The 18,508-nt window shown below is 35.7% G+C and overlaps 1 protein-coding gene across 35 annotated transcripts in view; it reads left to right on the top strand.

The window, feature by feature from the left end:
- LOC145680673 (uncharacterized) overlaps positions 1 to 18,508 on the top strand; it is a 613,323-nt gene that overhangs the window by 176,823 nt on the left and 417,992 nt on the right. Inside the window, exon 4 of one of the 35 annotated variants that reach the window (XM_081751513.1) lies at positions 13,091 to 13,878. The exons of the other annotated variants lie outside the window; for them this stretch is intronic. Coding sequence (XP_081607639.1) covers positions 13,091 to 13,313 — 223 coding nt within the window. The 3' untranslated portion in view covers positions 13,314 to 13,878. Of the gene's footprint in view, positions 1 to 13,090; positions 13,879 to 18,508 lie in introns of those variants that run through there. 35 annotated transcript variants of the gene reach the window in all.

Genomic DNA, 18,508 nt, shown 5'->3' with positions numbered 1-18,508 from the left:
GTGCTGTTAAAAAATAAGAAATATAAGCGGTTGAAAAGATTCGAACCACTGGCTACGGATCAGTAGGGTAAGTCTTAATACGCTCGGCTATCAAGAAGGTGATCATTATATTTTGCGGAAAATCATGCAATTTCTTGCTTCTTTACATTCAACGCTTGTCGCAAATATTCTTTTGCATATTCCCACAGCGTGCCATTTACGCGTCGTTAATTTTACTGCGAGATTGTTTACAATTTGAAATAACCAATAAAGTTAAGAAGAGCAATGTTAAAAAACACGGGACACACCAGTTCAGCTTGAAGAAAGTTACTGCAACCGAAGAAGAGGTTTGAAATAACCAACTTAATAACAAACATAAGCTCTTCAATTGTCTCTTTTAAAAACCAACACTTTGTCCGATAATTACCTAAATAACACTGATAATATAACTGATTTACAAACGTTAACATAACCCAGATGATTCCTTCAAAAGGGTAGTTTTAACAGAAATTTGTCAGTCAAGTTTTCCATTTAACTCTCATTCAACAAAGGAAGAATTTTCTGATTGCACACCAAAAGCTCTGAAGCTATCGACACACTTCGATTCAGTGATTTGTTTCCATAAACTGACAACAGTTTACGGTGCATTCATGTTGCTGGTTACCGTGTGGAAACAGAATTGACCAGTTCAATACTTTCTGCAGCACATTTCGTACATTAATGGCAATATGAATATAGATATTCATATTCTAATCGTTAAGGCGATACATTCAACTCCATTATAAATACATTGTAACCTCTCGAGTTACACTACTGCGTTTCTGCTACTGTTTATGAGCACTGATCGGAAGATGAAAAGAATTGATCGTGTGCGGTTTTTTATTGTATGGTGGTAGAAGACTATTGTGGGTATTATTTTATCTTGAATTTAATTTTTTTTAATTGCTTTTTGCAAGTAAGAAGTGTTCATAGTGTGTGTTCGGTTGGAATAAGACATTATTTTTTGATGTTTATATTTTCACAGATAATTGGAGGTTTTCATTACAATTCCCGTATATCAATTGTCTCGTGTACATATCACTATATTATGTTGAAACATTTTGGTAAGGAATCCATAGTTTACTCCAATCAGCTGCTCTGATTTGGTTGAGAAACTTAGAAAGAAGAACGCCATATTAAATGAAAACATTCTGGTTTATAGGAAGTTTTTTTTCATAAATTGTGTTTTCCATAACTACTTTTAACCCTAAGCCACTGCCATATTCGAAAGCCTCAAAATAAATACTTTCCATTAAAAAAAAAAAAAGGTAATTTTATGTAGTGATTATTTTTGTTAAATGGAGTTAATTCACCTCCTTGGTTCTTGGATAATTTCAACCCCAAGGAGTAACGGTGAAAATGTATCGAATAACTTATATATATATATCTTAAGAAAATATACGGTTTGTAACAAAATGGAAATATTTTTACGAAAGATGTGAAAATTAGTTTGTTAATATTGTGTATAAGCAAGAACTTCTAAAGTTGGATGATCTTTTGTTGCCTTTAGCCCATTTATCATTAATCGATTTAGCTCTAAGGAATGAGGGAACATAGGGAAGCCTAAAACTAACACAAGCAGTATGGAGTAAAAATGTAATTTTTATATGAGCTATCGTGGAAAATTGTTCTGCTTCCCCATTACCTACATGCACAAACTTATGTACTCTTACTGTGTTGAGTCAATCCATTCTAAGTGATCAAGCATGTGCCGCGTGACCATCTCCAAAAAATCTTAATTTTTTCGTGATTGTTTATCCTATATCAGGGTACTTCTATACCACAATTTATTATTATTATTATTATTATTATACATCAAATGGCAGAGCAGCGGCTGCCGCCATTTTGCATTTTCTCGATTTTAGGCGTTTACATTGTTTTGAATATCTCAGCATGTAATTGTTCTACCAAATTGAAAATTGCTGGACGTCTCCAACTCGTGCAGAGCTAAAAATTGGATCTCTAAAATTTTTGCCTAAAACCACTTTAAGGGTGTGGAATCAGGGCCTACATTAGCAACATTTTTAGACATTGAAGACATGTTTGGGAAGAGAAAACAACTGACGTAGAGGTCTAAATTTGTGTGTGCTTGTAGTCCGGGGTCATAAGTTAATACACAAAAATCTACAGACCTGTAACTGATCCCAAAGGTATGAAAAAAATCGTAAAGTTGGAGAATTATGCCAATTTGGCATGTTTCACTGTCTAGTATCTCCAATGTGCCTGGTTAAAAAATGTAAAATTTTGGGAATAGTTAGTCCTTTAGTATACCATAACACAACAAGGCACGTTTTGTGTTTTTGAGCAGAAGGGAGTCAAAGTATTAAGGAATGACATCATACTCTAGGAGGTGTTTTGTTCACATATTCAACTGGAAATTCGTTGTTGTGAAGTAAAATAAATTAGGATGAATGGTTAGTCCAGTCAAGGCTCTCAAGCTCGTTTCTTTCCTCTAGTTGTAACACTGTCTTACCACACCCACAGCAGTACTGGTGAAGAACGCCGCTATCAACGGAAGGCGAGGAACGTCAAAATGCACACTTGATAAAAAGAATAAGAAGAAATCTGTAAGTACTCCTTCCTCGTGCTGCTTGCTATATCAATGATATTCAATTACGTTTATTCTTGTTTTAACTCAACTCACGCAGGAGACTGTTGTTCTTTCGTTTGATTTACATTTCCAAGTCAGTGAACACTTGCTGTGAATACTGACTTGCAAATCAATGGAAAGCAGTGCAAATCAAATCAAACGAAAGGACAACAGTCTCCTGCGTGAGTTAAGTTAAAACAAGAATAAACGTAATTGAATATCATTGATATAGCAAGCAGCAAGAGGAAGGAGTACTTACAGATTTCTTCTTCTTCTTTTTATCTAGTGTGCATTTTGACGTTCCTCGCCTTCCGTTGATAGCGGCATTCTTCACCAGTGCTGCTGTGGGTGTGGTAAGACAGTGTTACAACTAGAGGAAAGAAACGAGCTTGAGAGCCTTGACTGGACTAACCATTCATCCTAATTTATTTTACTTGACAACAACAAATTTCCAGTTGAATTTGTGAACAAAACACCTCCTAGAGTAAGATGTCATTCCTTAATACTTTGACCCCCTTCTGCTCAAAAACATAAAACGCGCCTTGTTGTGTGTTACGGTATACTAAAGGACTAACTATTCCCAAAATTTCAGATTTTTTAAAGCAGGCCCATTGGAAATATAAGACAGTGAAACATGCCAAATTGGCATAATTCCCCAACTTTATGATTTTTTTTTTCAGACCTTTGGGATCAGTTACAGGTACGTAAATTTTTGTGTATTAACTTATGATCCCGGACTACATACACACACATGCGTCAGTTGTTTTCTCTTCCCAAACATGTCTTCAATGTCCAAAAGTGTTGCTAATGTAGGCCCTGATTTAATTTCCTTTAAGTGGTTTTAGGCAAAAATGTTAAGAAATCCAAGTTTTAGCTCTGCACGGGTTGGAGACGTTCAGCAATTTTCAATTTGGTATGACAAATACATGCTGAGATATTCAAAACAATATAAACGCCTAAAATCGAGAAAACGCAAAATAGCGACAGCCGCTGCTCCACCATGGGATGTTGTAAAAATAATTAATTGTGGTTTTGGAGTATCTTGATATGGGATAAACAATCATAAAAAAAATAATTTTTGGAAAAGGCGTAAATTTTTCTTTTTCCTCGATCACTTTGCATGGATTGACCGTGATTTTTGATGAACTTTTCATTTTGCCAATGAATTTGTAATATTAAATATAACATGAAATAAAAATTGTATATAACTATCATCAATTCGCATTGTACTCTGAAAATGAAGATCGGTAATACGAACCGTAATATAGAAACAGGACATTGGATGTAGGAGATTGGTCAACAAGTTCCTATATTTACGTAAAGACAGGCATACCATGTCGAATCACAGGAAATACAAAATAAGGAGGATCTTTGATTTCTTGGATGCCTTATCGTGACTGCATCATTATTGCTAGTTGTAAACTTTTTTTTTTTTTTTTTTTTTTTTTTAGTAGTAGAACTGTGTTATTTGTTCATGTTTCGTGCACCTTACCCAGTGTTGTCCACGAGACGAGACAGAAATAGTGTCGTACATTTTTGTCGAATTCTCGTCTCATTTCGATTCTCGAAGAGTTCTTTCTCACCTCGTCTCGATTCTCGGGAAGCTTTTTCTGCCTTGTCTTGATTTTTTCTCATCTTGTTTTGTAAATTTATATACAAAATCTATGCCTTTTCATCTTAATTTCATCTAGAAGTTGTAACGTAATCGACACATAAATGAAAATATTGTAAATTGATATTAGAAACTTAATAGGTTATAGAATGAGGACATTTACGCTCACCTGTAATGTGAGCGCCTCTAGTGGCGATTCTCTGAAATATAAAACCTTCTTCCTTGATGTAGAAGGAATGACCGCCATTGTGGTTTCTGAACTAAGTGAAGAACGTGGTGGCAACGACTCTCCTCTACAATCATGAATTTTCATGATTTTTCGGCAATGAAAATACTCTAAAGCATGCTATTTTGTAAATCAGGTTTGATTCTTAATAGAAATAACTTTTCAGGCGATGCGTTTGGCAATTTCGGATATTAGGAGAGAAAAGAATTTACGTGATTTCTTGCTTCTTTCGTGCCATGTTATATATATTTAAATTACATTTCTTAGTCCTCATGTCTATAACTAGTGTCTATTAATATTTAATGTGCTTATTATATATGTCTGGTGTATTCATATATGTTTTTTTTGTGCTAGTAGCTCAACTGAGGTAATTTTGCTATTTAAGAATTTTCTTGTTAAACTCGAACCAACATGTGTTAGTTTGTTAGCTTCAATAAGCTTTAATGGCTGTTGACTGAACTTATTTAAAGGAACTTTCGAAGTGAAATTAACTAGTAAATCGAACGAACCTATGAGAGACATTCTATATTTAGTGTTGTGGAAATTTAAAATTGAAATTGTTAAAATCTAAGTGAAAATAGAATTACAGCCAAAGAACATTTTTCATGAGTATTACCTATTTATCTTCTTGTTGTTATATATATATATTTTCTGTTACTAGTTACAATAAAAAGAGGACTAAACATAGATAGTGTTAATTAAACTATTTCCATGCATATCTCATTCCGCCGCCACTTAATTTGTATGAGCAAACATTTTTTTTTTTTTTTTTTTTTTTTCGGAGTATTTTAACCTCTAAATCGCTACATACAAATTATATTTTAAGTTCAGAAACCACAATCGCCTTGTGTTAGCTTTGGTAAAAAGGGCTACACATTGTGCGTGCATGGAAATAAAAAAAAAAAGAAATTAGTAATTATTGTAAAAAGGGTAACATGGCACGACGAGAGAATTTACTTATAGAATTTTCTGATAGTGAGAACATGTCTGATTATGAAAGTACAGTAGAAGGATCTGAATTGAGTGCAGGTAAAGATGAAGGCCGCCATAGAAATGAAATGGAGGGTACTTGTAATGTAGGAATTCAAACCACATTTCCAATTACGGAACATGTGCCAGTAAGGGGTGCGTGTGAACCATTAAATTGTTTAAATCAGTGTGTAGGTAATTATTCACAAGGGAGTTCTTCATCTTATAATGAAATTCAAACTACAGGGTGCGATTTTGCGCCGCATTTATTACGAGCTAATCAATTCAAACCGCACAAAATAATGTCTACCTTTTCTCGAATGCAAATGGGTGCTCATGCTCAAACTTCTAATATTTTGCAAGGGCAGAGAATTAGCATAAGAAAAGTGGGTTCAATCGAGGAATCACAAGTAAGAAATATTCATTACCCCGAAACTCAGTTTCATGGTTGTATCTTATCTGAATCTAACCCGCATTTTCTTAGGTCTAACATTGAAAGAAGTCAAAATTTAGATTCACATGTAACTGTTAATATGCCTCGTGGCACAGATGTAATTAGGGGTGACACTGAAGAAACTCACGTAAAACAGCCTTATGCTGATATTAAGAGTACTAATATATTTCAAAATCATTTGAGTAATAATCTTGAAACTGGTAGGCCTATTTTAGGTAATGACAACTTAGGTTTCACTATGGCTAGACCCGCCTTAGCATGTGACTTTCGAAAGCATGTATCCCAGAGTGCCTATGTTGTATTACAGAAACAAATTCATTCTTTACCGGTGGTTGACGGATCTGAAAGTCATTCTTCTTTCATATTTTTGGTTCGTCTAGACGAAATAATTAGGCGTCAAGAAATGACTATAGAGGTAATTTTAGTTGCGAGTTTAGAACAAACTCGTGGTGAGTTTAACCGCACCTTATATTCCTTCTTGAGTATATCTAATAATTGGGGACAGATTTGTTCTAGTTTGCTTGCAAGATTCGTATCTACAATTAGTAGAACACAATTTGTGAGTCAGTATTTTTACAGAATTATGTTAGAGCACGAAAATATGTATACCTTCTTACAAGAAAAACTAAGTATTGCTAATGTTTTGGGTCTTCACTATGACGATCATGTGTTTTGCGACATAGTAACAAATTTAGTACCTCCGCATATTTATGCAAGATATTTCACAAATCAGATACCTACTACTGTACCCGAGCTTATGACCATTGCTCAATCTTGCGACCACTTTATCAGGTATAATAATGATTATAGTAAATTAAAGGGGAATGTAAAATTCGCTCAAGGTATTTTGAACTTTTCTAAACCAATGGATGTTTCGGATAAAAACTCTTCACCTCAAAAATCCCGTATGGAAAGGAATATTAAGTGCTTTAGATGCAAACAAACTGGACATTTTCAGAACTCCTGTCCTTCCTTACCCAAAGTTACATCTCAAGGAAAATTCTTACCTCGAACTTTGTTAAATCATCTAGAAAGGGACAAACAAGTGCTATTTATTCCAGTAATAGTGGATGGTGTTTCAAATTCTTGTATTTTGGACTCAGCGTCTTGTGTAAATTTGATAAGTAGGAAATTTCTGAACCTTATACGTAATAGGGTACAAGTAAACATTATACCCACGAACTTCACCACTGTGGGAATAGGTGAGACTGTTGTAACGCTCCATCAAAAGGTCAAAATTACCATCAAAATTGGTGATACAGACTTTCACTTGTGGTTTTACGTAACAAACTCTACCCATTTCGATCTTCTATTGGGAAATCAGTTCATCTTGGACAATAAAGTTATTATAGACATATCCCAAAAGAAACTTGTTATCACCACGTTAAACCTTACAGTGCCTTTACACTGGAGGGAAGATTTAGTGCCTGCTAAAGTTGTGCCTTTAGATATTTCTTCCAGTGAGTCTAAACCTGTGCTTAGTCAATCAAAATCCACCTATTCCAAATCCAAGGCGCCTGTCCAAAGGAAAAGGAACTATCCTGGTCATACCATACGGAGTTTGAATGTGGATCCTAGGAAGGAAGGAAGGAGAGAGGAGGAGCCAGTCCAAGGACAAACCGCAGGTAGCACTATTCCTAATCAATTATGTTGTTTTAATAATGTTTTCAATTCCAGGGAATTATATAAGGACACCAATAAAAATTACGAATTGGTCGAGAATGAAAATAATGAGGTAGATAATATTGAAATTTCAGATAGTTTAAAAGAGAAGTATCCTGAATTGGTAGAATATGTTCAAAATTTATGTAATTCCTATTCAGATGTTATCTCGAATTCTTTAGGCCAAATTAAAGATTTTACTTATGAGATAGAAATGGAAGATCCCACACCTGTTAGATTACAACCGTACCAAGTTACAGGAAGTAAATTAAAAGAACTGGAATCCCATATTGATGAGCTAATAAAAGAGGGCGTTTTAGAAGAGGTTCCCTATTCTCCTTATTCGTCTCCATGTTTTTTGGTGACGAATAACGATAAATCTAAACGTTTAGTTGTGGCCTTCTCAGAAATTAATAAGAAAGTTAGGGTAACCAGTTTTCCTAGCCCACATGTAGAGGCTACTATAGCCAATTTAGGCCAAGATACTCTGTTTTCTCGGTTAGATATTCGGAAAAGTTTCTTTCAGATGAACATCTCTGAAGAAAGCAAGAAATATACTACCATTTGCACGCCCACTCGCTTGCTTGTTCATCGTAAACTCCCAATGGGGTTTAGATGTAGTACGTTTGTTTTAACTAGCTTTATGCACAAGATCTTTGGTGATATGATAGGTAAAAACTTAGAAGTATTTTGTGACGATTTTCTTATACACACCAAAGATGTTGAAACGCACAAGCAAATATTAGAAGAAGTGTTAGAAAGATTGCGTAAATGGGGTATAACTGTTTCGAAAAAGAAATTATCATTATTTCAAACAAAGATAAAATTTTTAGGATATGAATTTGAAGGTGGCTTTTCTGGAATAGATCCCGAGCGTGTAGAAGCTGTGCAAAATCTACCTCAGCCTAAAAACAGGAGGGGCGTTAATCGCATTTGTGGTTACTTTAATTATTATAAGAAATACATACCGGATTATGCCGAAATTATGGCTCCTTTGCATAAATTACGTTCTGTAAAAAATAAATTTCATTGGGGACCACAAGAACAGGAAGCCTTACAACGAGTAAAACAGGCTTTTGTAGATCATGTAATTTTGCGTGTGCCTGATATGGATAAACCTTTTGTTATTCATTGTGACAGCTCATTCAAAAGATTTTCTGCAATTCTTTCGCAGTATGATGAGGAAAAACTTTTAAGACCTGTAGCTTTGTTTTCTAAGGCTGTTCCTGAGTCCGATTGGTCTAAGAACATTTTTGAATTGGAACTTAAATCTCTCTGTTTGGCGCTCCAGAAATTTGAAATGTATTTGATTAAGCCTTGTACTATATTTTCTGACAACTCTTCCTTAACATGGCTATTGCGTAATCACAAAAGAATGAGGAAGTATGGAACGTTAATTGAAAAAATATCGCGATTTCAATTTAAAATTATTCATTTAAGAACGTCTCAGAACTTTTTGGCAGATTTCTGGTCTAGAGTTAACAATGGGGTGGAATTTCATAATTTTGACGATCAATATAACGAAATTCAAGATTTTAAAGGACAAACAGTAAATTTATCTTTGGCTAATTTCTGGAATGCACCTGTGTTCAGTCGTCCTCTTAAGGAGTTACAAAGTGAAGACCAAGAAATAAAAGGAATTATAGAGCAGGTTAAGCAGGGTCAGCTTGCTGACAAATACAAAATAAATGATGGTGTTCTTTTTGTCAAAACTAAAGGAAGGAAAAATCAAGGATGGAGGATTTTAGTGCCTGAAGCCATGAAATACAGCATCATGAAATTCTTTCACGAGGATGAAGTGGGTGGATGTCACACCGGCTTTTCACGGACAGCAGCCAAGATTGCCCAAAGATGCAGTTGGAAGAACTTATTCCTCGACGTAAGGAAGTACGTCCAAGGATGCTTGCGATGTCAGACGTGCAAGGATGGTAATAGGAAGAAACAGGGTGTTTATTACTCCCGGAAAACAACGAGACCTAACCACTGCTGGTATTTTGATACCGCCGGGCCGTTCCCAAATTCAGGACCGTTTAGGCATCTATTCATTGTTTGTGACGCTGCATCCAGGTTTGTGATGATTGAACCACTAAGATCTTTAAACTCCAAGGTTATTTGCAGTAAGCTGGAAAACCTTTACTTTCTTCTGGGAATTCCTAATAAAGTCGTCCACGATCGTGCGCAAATCTTCACAAGTTTCTACATGAAGCAACATCTTTTTAGCCTTGGTATTCAGGACATTACTACGGCTCCCTACTCACCTAGCAGCAACCAGGCGGAGAGACAGATTCGATCGATTAAGAACATTCTGAGAACGTATGTTAATGAGCATCAATCAGATTGGGCCCAATACATTAAGAAAATACAGTATACGCTCAACATGTGTGTCTCAGAATCGACTGGATTTGAGCCGGCGGAGATCTATCTTGGTCGTAAGTTGTCTTCACCCTTGGATGTTCTATGGGAATTAAATTTGGAAGAACTAGATGGTACTCCTGATAAAGAAGAGAAAATGGCGAAACTTGTTGAAAATATTGATCGATCTTGGAAGAGAAAGCAGAAATGTTACTCTAAAACCAGAAACTTGCCAAATTATCATAGAGACCAGTTAGTTTTGGTAAAGAAGTTCCAAAAGGCCTCAATTATCAATCATTTTACTCCTAAGTTAAGTCCTTTATTTGAAGGTCCCTTTAAAGTTTTGAGCAAACCTAATTTAAATACATTGTGGTTGCAAGAGGTTGCAAATCCTAAGCGTATCATTAAGAGAAATGTTAATCACGTTAAGCCTTATAATTCAGTAAGCCAAACGTAAAATGTAATAAAAAAAAAAAATTTTTAAAATGTAACAATAATATTCTGTACAGTTATTTTGTGTGTTTTTCATTTTTGTATTTTCCAGATACCTGGCAGTGAAGTGTATAGTGTCTTAGTGTAGTGAGATGTGAAAATGTGTATCATCTTATCATAATACCGCGGTATTTCATCCATAAGTATTGTGTCCATAAGTTGTAAGTGGTCGTCGCTGGAATTACTGTATGTATTATATTTTTTTTTTATTTTTGCAATGGTCATAGTCTATTATCCTTTATGTGCCGATTAACTTCTGTAGTCTAAAATATATATGTATTTATACATATATATTTTTGGCGGGGACAGGGAATTTTTATGTAACGTAATCGACACATAAATGAAAATATTGTAAATTGATATTAGAAACTTAATAGGTTATAGAATGAGGACATTTACGCTCACCTGTAATGTGAGCGCCTCTAGTGGCGATTCTCTGAAATATAAAACCTTCTTCCTTGATGTAGAAGGAATGACCGCCATTGTGGTTTCTGAACTAAGTGAAGAACGTGGTGGCAACGACTCTCCTCTACAATCATGAATTTTCATGATTTTTCGGCAATGAAAATACTCTAAAGCATGCTATTTTGTAAATCAGGTTTGATTCTTAATAGAAATAACTTTTCAGGCGATGCGTTTGGCAATTTCGGATATTAGGAGAGAAAAGAATTTACGTGATTTCTTGCTTCTTTCGTGCCATGTTATATATATTTAAATTACATTTCTTAGTCCTCATGTCTATAACTAGTGTCTATTAATATTTAATGTGCTTATTATATATGTCTGGTGTATTCATATATGTTTTTTTTGTGCTAGTAGCTCAACTGAGGTAATTTTGCTATTTAAGAATTTTCTTGTTAAACTCGAACCAACATGTGTTAGTTTGTTAGCTTCAATAAGCTTTAATGGCTGTTGACTGAACTTATTTAAAGGAACTTTCGAAGTGAAATTAACTAGTAAATCGAACGAACCTATGAGAGACATTCTATATTTAGTGTTGTGGAAATTTAAAATTGAAATTGTTAAAATCTAAGTGAAAATAGAATTACAGCCAAAGAACATTTTTCATGAGTATTACCTATTTATCTTCTTGTTGTTATATATATATATTTTCTGTTACTAGTTACAATAAAAAGAGGACTAAACATAGATAGTGTTAATTAAACTATTTCCATGCATATCTCATTCCGCCGCCACTTAATTTGTATGAGCAAACATTTTTTTTTTTTTTTTTCGGAGTATTTTAACCTCTAAATCGCTACAAAGTTATCAAAATCCTTTTGCACAACGAGAGATCCACGGAGAATGTGATATATCAACATTTGAGCCATGTTTATTATTGAAGGAAATTGTGTAATGACTTGGGTATAACCAACTTATCAATTTATAGTTTTATTTATTTATTTTTACTGAGAGATTTAAGACTTGGATGAACTGTTGTTGCCCATGAGACTCGAAAAATTACTCGTCTCGAACCTTTCCTTTGTTGATTTCGTATACTTTTCCGATATTCAGGCAGCCTCTTTTCATAGCCTAGTGGTCATAACGCATGTCTTTAGTTTATGAGGTACCGCATTGGTATTCTCGGTGGAAGAACAAACGCACTGCAGTAGTTTGGATTCCATTTTAAACTGTAGGTTTCGTCTTATATAGCTTCATTACTTGCAAGGAATGGAAATACTAATCAATAAATGTTAAAATCCAGATAGTCCGTATGAGAAGCTGCAGATGAAATCACTATGATCCGTTCCAAGTCCGAAGAGTATGTGTACTGTCGATACTTACGATTCGGAGTTACACGGTAACGTGATTTCTTATATTTCCCTTGAAATTTTGAATGGGTTTACGTAAAATAAAATACTAATACTGCGTATAGATAAAATATAATATTCAGGAGTGTTTGCAACAACAAGCAGAAAGTAATTGTCTGTTATACTTACTTTTTCTTTTTTACAGTTTCGTTGAATATCTGATGGATGAAGATGTGAGAAATGATAATAAAATGTACGTATGTTCTTTCTGCCAAAAATCCTTTCCGTTGTTACATCTCTTTATTCAACATCAACGTGTGCATACAGGAGAGAAGCCTTATTGTTGTCAAGTTTGTGGCAAGAGCTTTTCACAGAAATCTAATCTAGTCACTCACTCACGCATTCATTCAGATGATAGGCCATTTCCATGTAAACAATGTGGAAAACAATTTAAGCTAAAGTGTTATTTGAGAAAGCATTTGTCAACTCATACACCAAGTAAACCATTTCGTTGCATAGACTGCTCAAGAAGTTTCTCTTCAGAAAGTGCTTTGAAAGAACATGAATTTGTACATACATTTGCTGGCGTTAAAAAATAAAGTTTGTAGAATCGAGTAGAGAGTAGATGAAATATTTGGGGGTGAATTACCTTTAAACACGGAATTGCAGAAAGGTCATAATTATCACTGTGTATGCCTGACAGAGGAATCGTATCACTAGAAATTTACTGCGGAAATTTAAAGAAAATAGTACTAGTGGGTTCGTTTTAATAATGTATGGAAATAATAATAGTCGAAAAATGATTTCTATAATACACACATATACACACGTTCTCGCTTGTATTTTTGCATTGAATGCATTGTATTCAGTTTGTTTCTGATATTGCGATCTATATAAGAGAAAACCTCAGGGCTAGTACCGATGGATATCCTATATTGATAGTTTATTGTTTATATTTTTTCAGCAATGTTGATTATGCAGCAGCTCTTCTGGGCAGTGTGGGTCTGCTTAAATATAAATGTCCTCATTGTTCAAAATATTTTCCCTTTGCGTCAAAATTTGAGATTCATTTACGATCCCATACAAAAGAGAGGCCATTCAGGTGTGAAAAGTGTACTAAGACGTTTATTACAAATGGAAATTTGGTTAGACATGTAAGAAAAATTCATATCTTAAAGAAGATATAAACTTCGAAAAAAAATTAAGTGAATTAAATGATTGAGGGAAGTGACCATAATAGGAATTATCTTTATAAAGTAATAATACTTCATCAGTGCCTAAGAGTGAGGGTCGTCACATAAAAAGCATAATTAGAATTTTGTAGGATAAGAAAATAAATATTTTTATTGCCTAGCAACTCTATTTTATATAGGAACAAGGACGAAGTATTAAAAGTTGGATGTATTGAGTAAGATGAAAAGAAATAGTTTTTGGATGACAGACATATCGAGTGAATTAGGAAGTGTCATAAAACATGAGGAGAGGTGAGAGGACACTATGATACTTTGTTCAATCAATACAAATGTCTTTCTTGGACAAATAAAATGAGGATTGAAAAAAAATGTAAGCGTTAGACTCAAGCTTTTTAGGTTCAAGGAAATCAAAGTTAATAATGTCGATAAGTCTGGTAAAACTATATTGAACGCTTTTTGTGTAATGTATCTAAAAGTGCTGCCATGCGAACCATTGCACTAGGTTTATTATTATTATTTAAAAGCTGTCTGGTTACACTGTCCTACTTTTCACTTTTTTCTCTTTCCTGAATGAAAGTAGGTAACCTTTATAGTTTTTGACCTTTTGAGTACGAATTTGAAGTCGGATGTGCTGTATCAGGTCTGGTTGTTGAGAAATTTGTAAATAAAGATTAAAAGGCTTTTTTTTTTATTTATGAATTTTAATAAATATTGTGACTGATGTAAAAACGAGATGTTGAAAAGAAATACACTCTGTTTCAAAATTTATATACGTATTACGAAGAATTATTTTGTCCAAACTATCGATCGCTGCGCCTCGGCTCGGCTATTGGAGAAACGAATACATAGTATAGTTTATATTAATAGCCGTTAGATGTTAGTTGTCTTGTTTTGCTTGGTAACCGTCATATGCTTAAAATGGCTACTCCGCAGCATAAATCATTTTGTGTTCTCGAGTTTGCGAAGTACAATTCCGTGATTACAGTGCAAAGACGTTTCAGGTTGAGGTACCAAATTGATCCTCCGAATGGGTGGAACATTCGCAGATGGTATCGACTGTTTGTAGATACAGGACGTGTATGTAAAGAAGAGTCCTGGCCGCCCTCGTGTTCCTGAAGAAAATGTTGCACGAATTCAAACTGATTTCCAACGTAGTCCTTCAAAATCAACTCGTCGTGCCAGTCGGCAGTTACAAGTGCCAACAACAACAATTTGGCGTGTTTTGAGACGTCGGTTGGTTATGAAGCCGTACAAGTTACAGCTGTTACAAGCTCTGTGTCCTGATGACAGACGCAAACGTGTGGCATTTTGTAACGAGATTCTGGATGCTATTGACAATGATAACACTTTTGCACAACGCATCGTGTTCAGTGATGAAACGACTTTCCGTGTTAGTGGTCAGATAAACAAACAAAATGTTCGAATTTGGGACCCACAGAACTCACATGCAGTCATTGAACATGCACGAGATTCGCCCAAAGTCAATGTGTTTTGTGCGATATCCCGATCATCTGTTTACGGCCCATTCTTCTTTAATGGAAACACGGTTAACAGTCAGCAGTATCTCGCTGTGTTACAAAACTGGTTGTTTCCGAGGCTCTACGACAACAACTTCATTTTTCAACAAGACGGGGCACCCCTCACTGGAGTCGCCAAGTGCGTGAATATCTGAATGAAACTCTACCGAACCGTTGGAGTGGTCGTCAAGGAGCTGGCGACTTAGCATGTCTCACCTGGCCTCCACGGTCACCGGTTTTTACACCCTGTGACTTGTTCCTGTGGGGTTTCGTTAAAGATAACGTTTATGTACCACCACTCCCACAGAACCTGGAAGAGTTGAAGAACCGGATCCGTACTGCCATAACATCAGTGACGCAGGACATGCTTGCCCGAGTATGGGAGGAATTTGAGTATCGATGTGATATTGTTTGTGTCGCTGAGGAGGACATATTGAACATCTGTAATTTAAACCTTGAACTATAATTTGAACTTGAGAAGTTCGTAAATATGTGTGTAAAATTTCATACTTGTATGTCTTAAAGTTTAATAAATAAATGCATTCGAAATACGTATATTCGTTTTGAAACAGGGTGTATATACGTGGCACATCAGGATCTCAAAAATATAAATGAAAATGTATGTCTTTGTATTTCGTGGCATTTCCATTCATATTAGACTGACAAATAATGAACAGGGGCAAGAGGTTTTTCGCAAGTTGATGAAGTATGTATATTAAGCCTTATTAGAGTTTGTTTAATATTGTATATTTAATTTTGTAAACTAATTTACTTGGCGACAAAATGCGCAATTGTATAGCCCAATATGCGACAAAATGCGAGATTTGTAAAAACAAATGCGACATTTTGTATGTCAAACTGCGAAAAACTTCTATGCCCCTAACAATGAAAACTGCAAAGTATCCACGTGTGAGACTGAAATCACTGCATTTATACATTGGCACTCAAACGAAAAGAAACACTTATGAAGCTTGCCTCTTGAGTGATGTGGGGAGCGTATCACGTGCCAAGTTCCAGCAGAAACCTGCGAGCATCGACAAGATTTTCCTTTGTACCGCTGCTCCAGGGTCTGAATGGATTGGTGAAACCTCTTACCGTGCTCATCAGACACAGCTCCTAGGTTTTCGGGAAAGAAATACAGGTGACTGTGTAGAAAATGCACTTTCAGTGACACGTTGCATCCCATAGTGTGCAGGTTTGGCAACTCTTCCACTAGTTGGATATAGTTCGCACTTTTGTTATTTCCCAGAAAGTTTTCTGAGGCACTCTTAAATGAATTCCAGATATTCCGTTCCACCTCAGTCAGTTTTGATTCGAATATGTCATGTTTCATCAATTGACGTATCTAGGGTCCAATGAATACACCTTCTTTTAGTTTAGCATCTGATATTTTTGGGAACTTTTCCTGGAGATACTTAAATCCTTATCCTTCCCTTTCCATTCCTTTCACTAACACCTTCATAAGGCCTAATTTAATGTGCAGGGGAGGTAGAAAAATTTTCTTGGGATCAACAATAGGTTTCTCTTTTACATTCTTAATTTTGGGAGTGAGGAATGTACGAGTAGGCCATTCTCTTTGAATGCAGTGCAGATCCCTTGCTCTACTGTCCCACTCACACAGAAAACAATATTTTGTATAGCCCAACTGTAACCCTAACACCAAACCAATCACCTTCAAGTCGCCACATATGTTCCACTGATGCTCTGCATACCTCAGTTTATCGAAATGGAGTTTCACATTTTGATACGTCTCCTTCAAATTAACGGAATATCCAATTGGAATGGAAGGGTAAGTATTACCGTTGTAGAGAACCCACTTCATACTTGCTTTTGACGAGTCGAAGCATAAACGCCACTCATCGACTTTATACTTTATTTGTAATGCCTGCATCAGTCCTTCCACGTCAGTACACTATATGCAATCATCACTACTGCTGTAAAATTTGAGAAAGTCATGTTGGCTATCACGGTAAATGTCACTTTCGTTTCCTTTTGAAAAAGGTTCCAACCTTGAAGTCGTGAAGCTAAGAGTTGAGCTTGTTGTTTGAGTAGGTTCAAGTCTCTAATAAGGTCGTTCAATTCCTCTTGCGTTATGAAATGTGGTTCTCTGATACGTGCACTATATATAGGGTCTTCACTCTCAGTATCCATAACATCTTCACTTTCATCAGCATCACTGCAGTCTACTGTACATACGTCTGGCGGCATTGGCACAGGAAAACCTTCACCATGTGGGATGGGTCTTCTAGCTGATTGTAGATCTGGGTATTGTACTGATCGTTTACTCTTGGAGGTTATTCCCTTTACATTTGACAGGCAAAAAGTAAGAGTCGTGTACATGATCACGTGATTCAAACCATAACGTTGATGTAGCAAATGGCATACACTTGAGAACTATGTAACCAGCCCCTTAGATTTACTGTACAGGATTTACAACAGAATTTCGGTGCCCAAGGTTTGTCTACGTCGACTTTCGATGAAAAATACAATTCATATGTGTTTTTCACAAAGGGAGCACGGCGGCTTAGTAGTAGAGCGTGCACCTCCGGTGCTTGGGGTCCCAGGTTCGATCCCAGCTCGCGCCGTGTGAACTTTGTAGTGGACAAACACCTTACTCGTGAGTTTTCTCGGGGTTCTCCCGTTTCCTTCGACTTTCTTCATTCCACCATTTCAGTTTCTTCATTTCTCATCGTCGCCGTGTCCTTTAACCTAACCGGCATAACCATGGAACGTAAAACTGAAAGATTTTATTTCATTTTTTTTCTTTCTTTTTTCCACAGACGTTATCTTAGTGAGTTTCAGTTTCGGAGTTATCCGTCCACACAGATAACAAAAGTTGTCAGGATCATTTTTTCACTTCCCAGGCATTTTAAAAATTGTACCACTATAAAACACAATACAGCAACGTTTTCAAATGTTACCCAGTTCACAACAAAAGATCCACAAGTTATGAGTCACAAGATCATACGTTTCAATGTTGTTGATCTATTAGCACAGTACGTCAAGAGAAGATGCAGCTCACTACACCAGTGATGTGCCGTAAACTATAATTTTACGCCTACGCGATTGTCTACTGTAATCTATACGTAATCTACATTACACCTTTTCTCGTGTAGACCATGTAGACAACCACGATCAAATATAAGGAAGAATTTCGTTGCTCGTTTGTTCATATTTCCTCATTCAGTTGTTTTGTTTCGGTGCAGCGAAAGATTAGGGAAACGACTAACATATAAAAAGTAGAGGGAATTATGTAATCTGAAAGTGATATGGATGACAACGCTGAAGTTGTGCTGTCGATGCTGGTGCTGTCGATGCTGCTGTAGTGTTTAAGAAAGATAGAAGAATGAATCCTATATCCTTTGTCTGTGCATACCACTTCCTTAGATTTTCCACTTCGAGCACTGCTTTTATAATGAAACGTACAAAACTAATTCTCACCTGTGGGCTTTCAGTCTTGAAGCTGCTGTATTTGCCAATTTTTTCTTGCATATTTTACAAAATGCGTAATATTTGTTATTTTCCTTCATCAAGACGATACTAAGTATTCGAAAGTTACTATTCGCTGATCTAGGTATTTTATTTGTACGCAATTTCGCAAGGTAACGACAAAAGAAAGCTCCTTTATTAGCCACGACGCCATATTAAATTACATGTTGTTGACATATTCTA

Source organism: Thermobia domestica, chromosome 3 (genome assembly GCF_964235325.1).
Source record: "Thermobia domestica chromosome 3, izTheDome1.hap1.1, whole genome shotgun sequence".
NCBI lineage: Eukaryota > Metazoa > Arthropoda > Insecta > Zygentoma > Lepismatidae > Thermobia > Thermobia domestica.
This window is presented reverse-complemented; position numbering and strand designations above follow the sequence as displayed.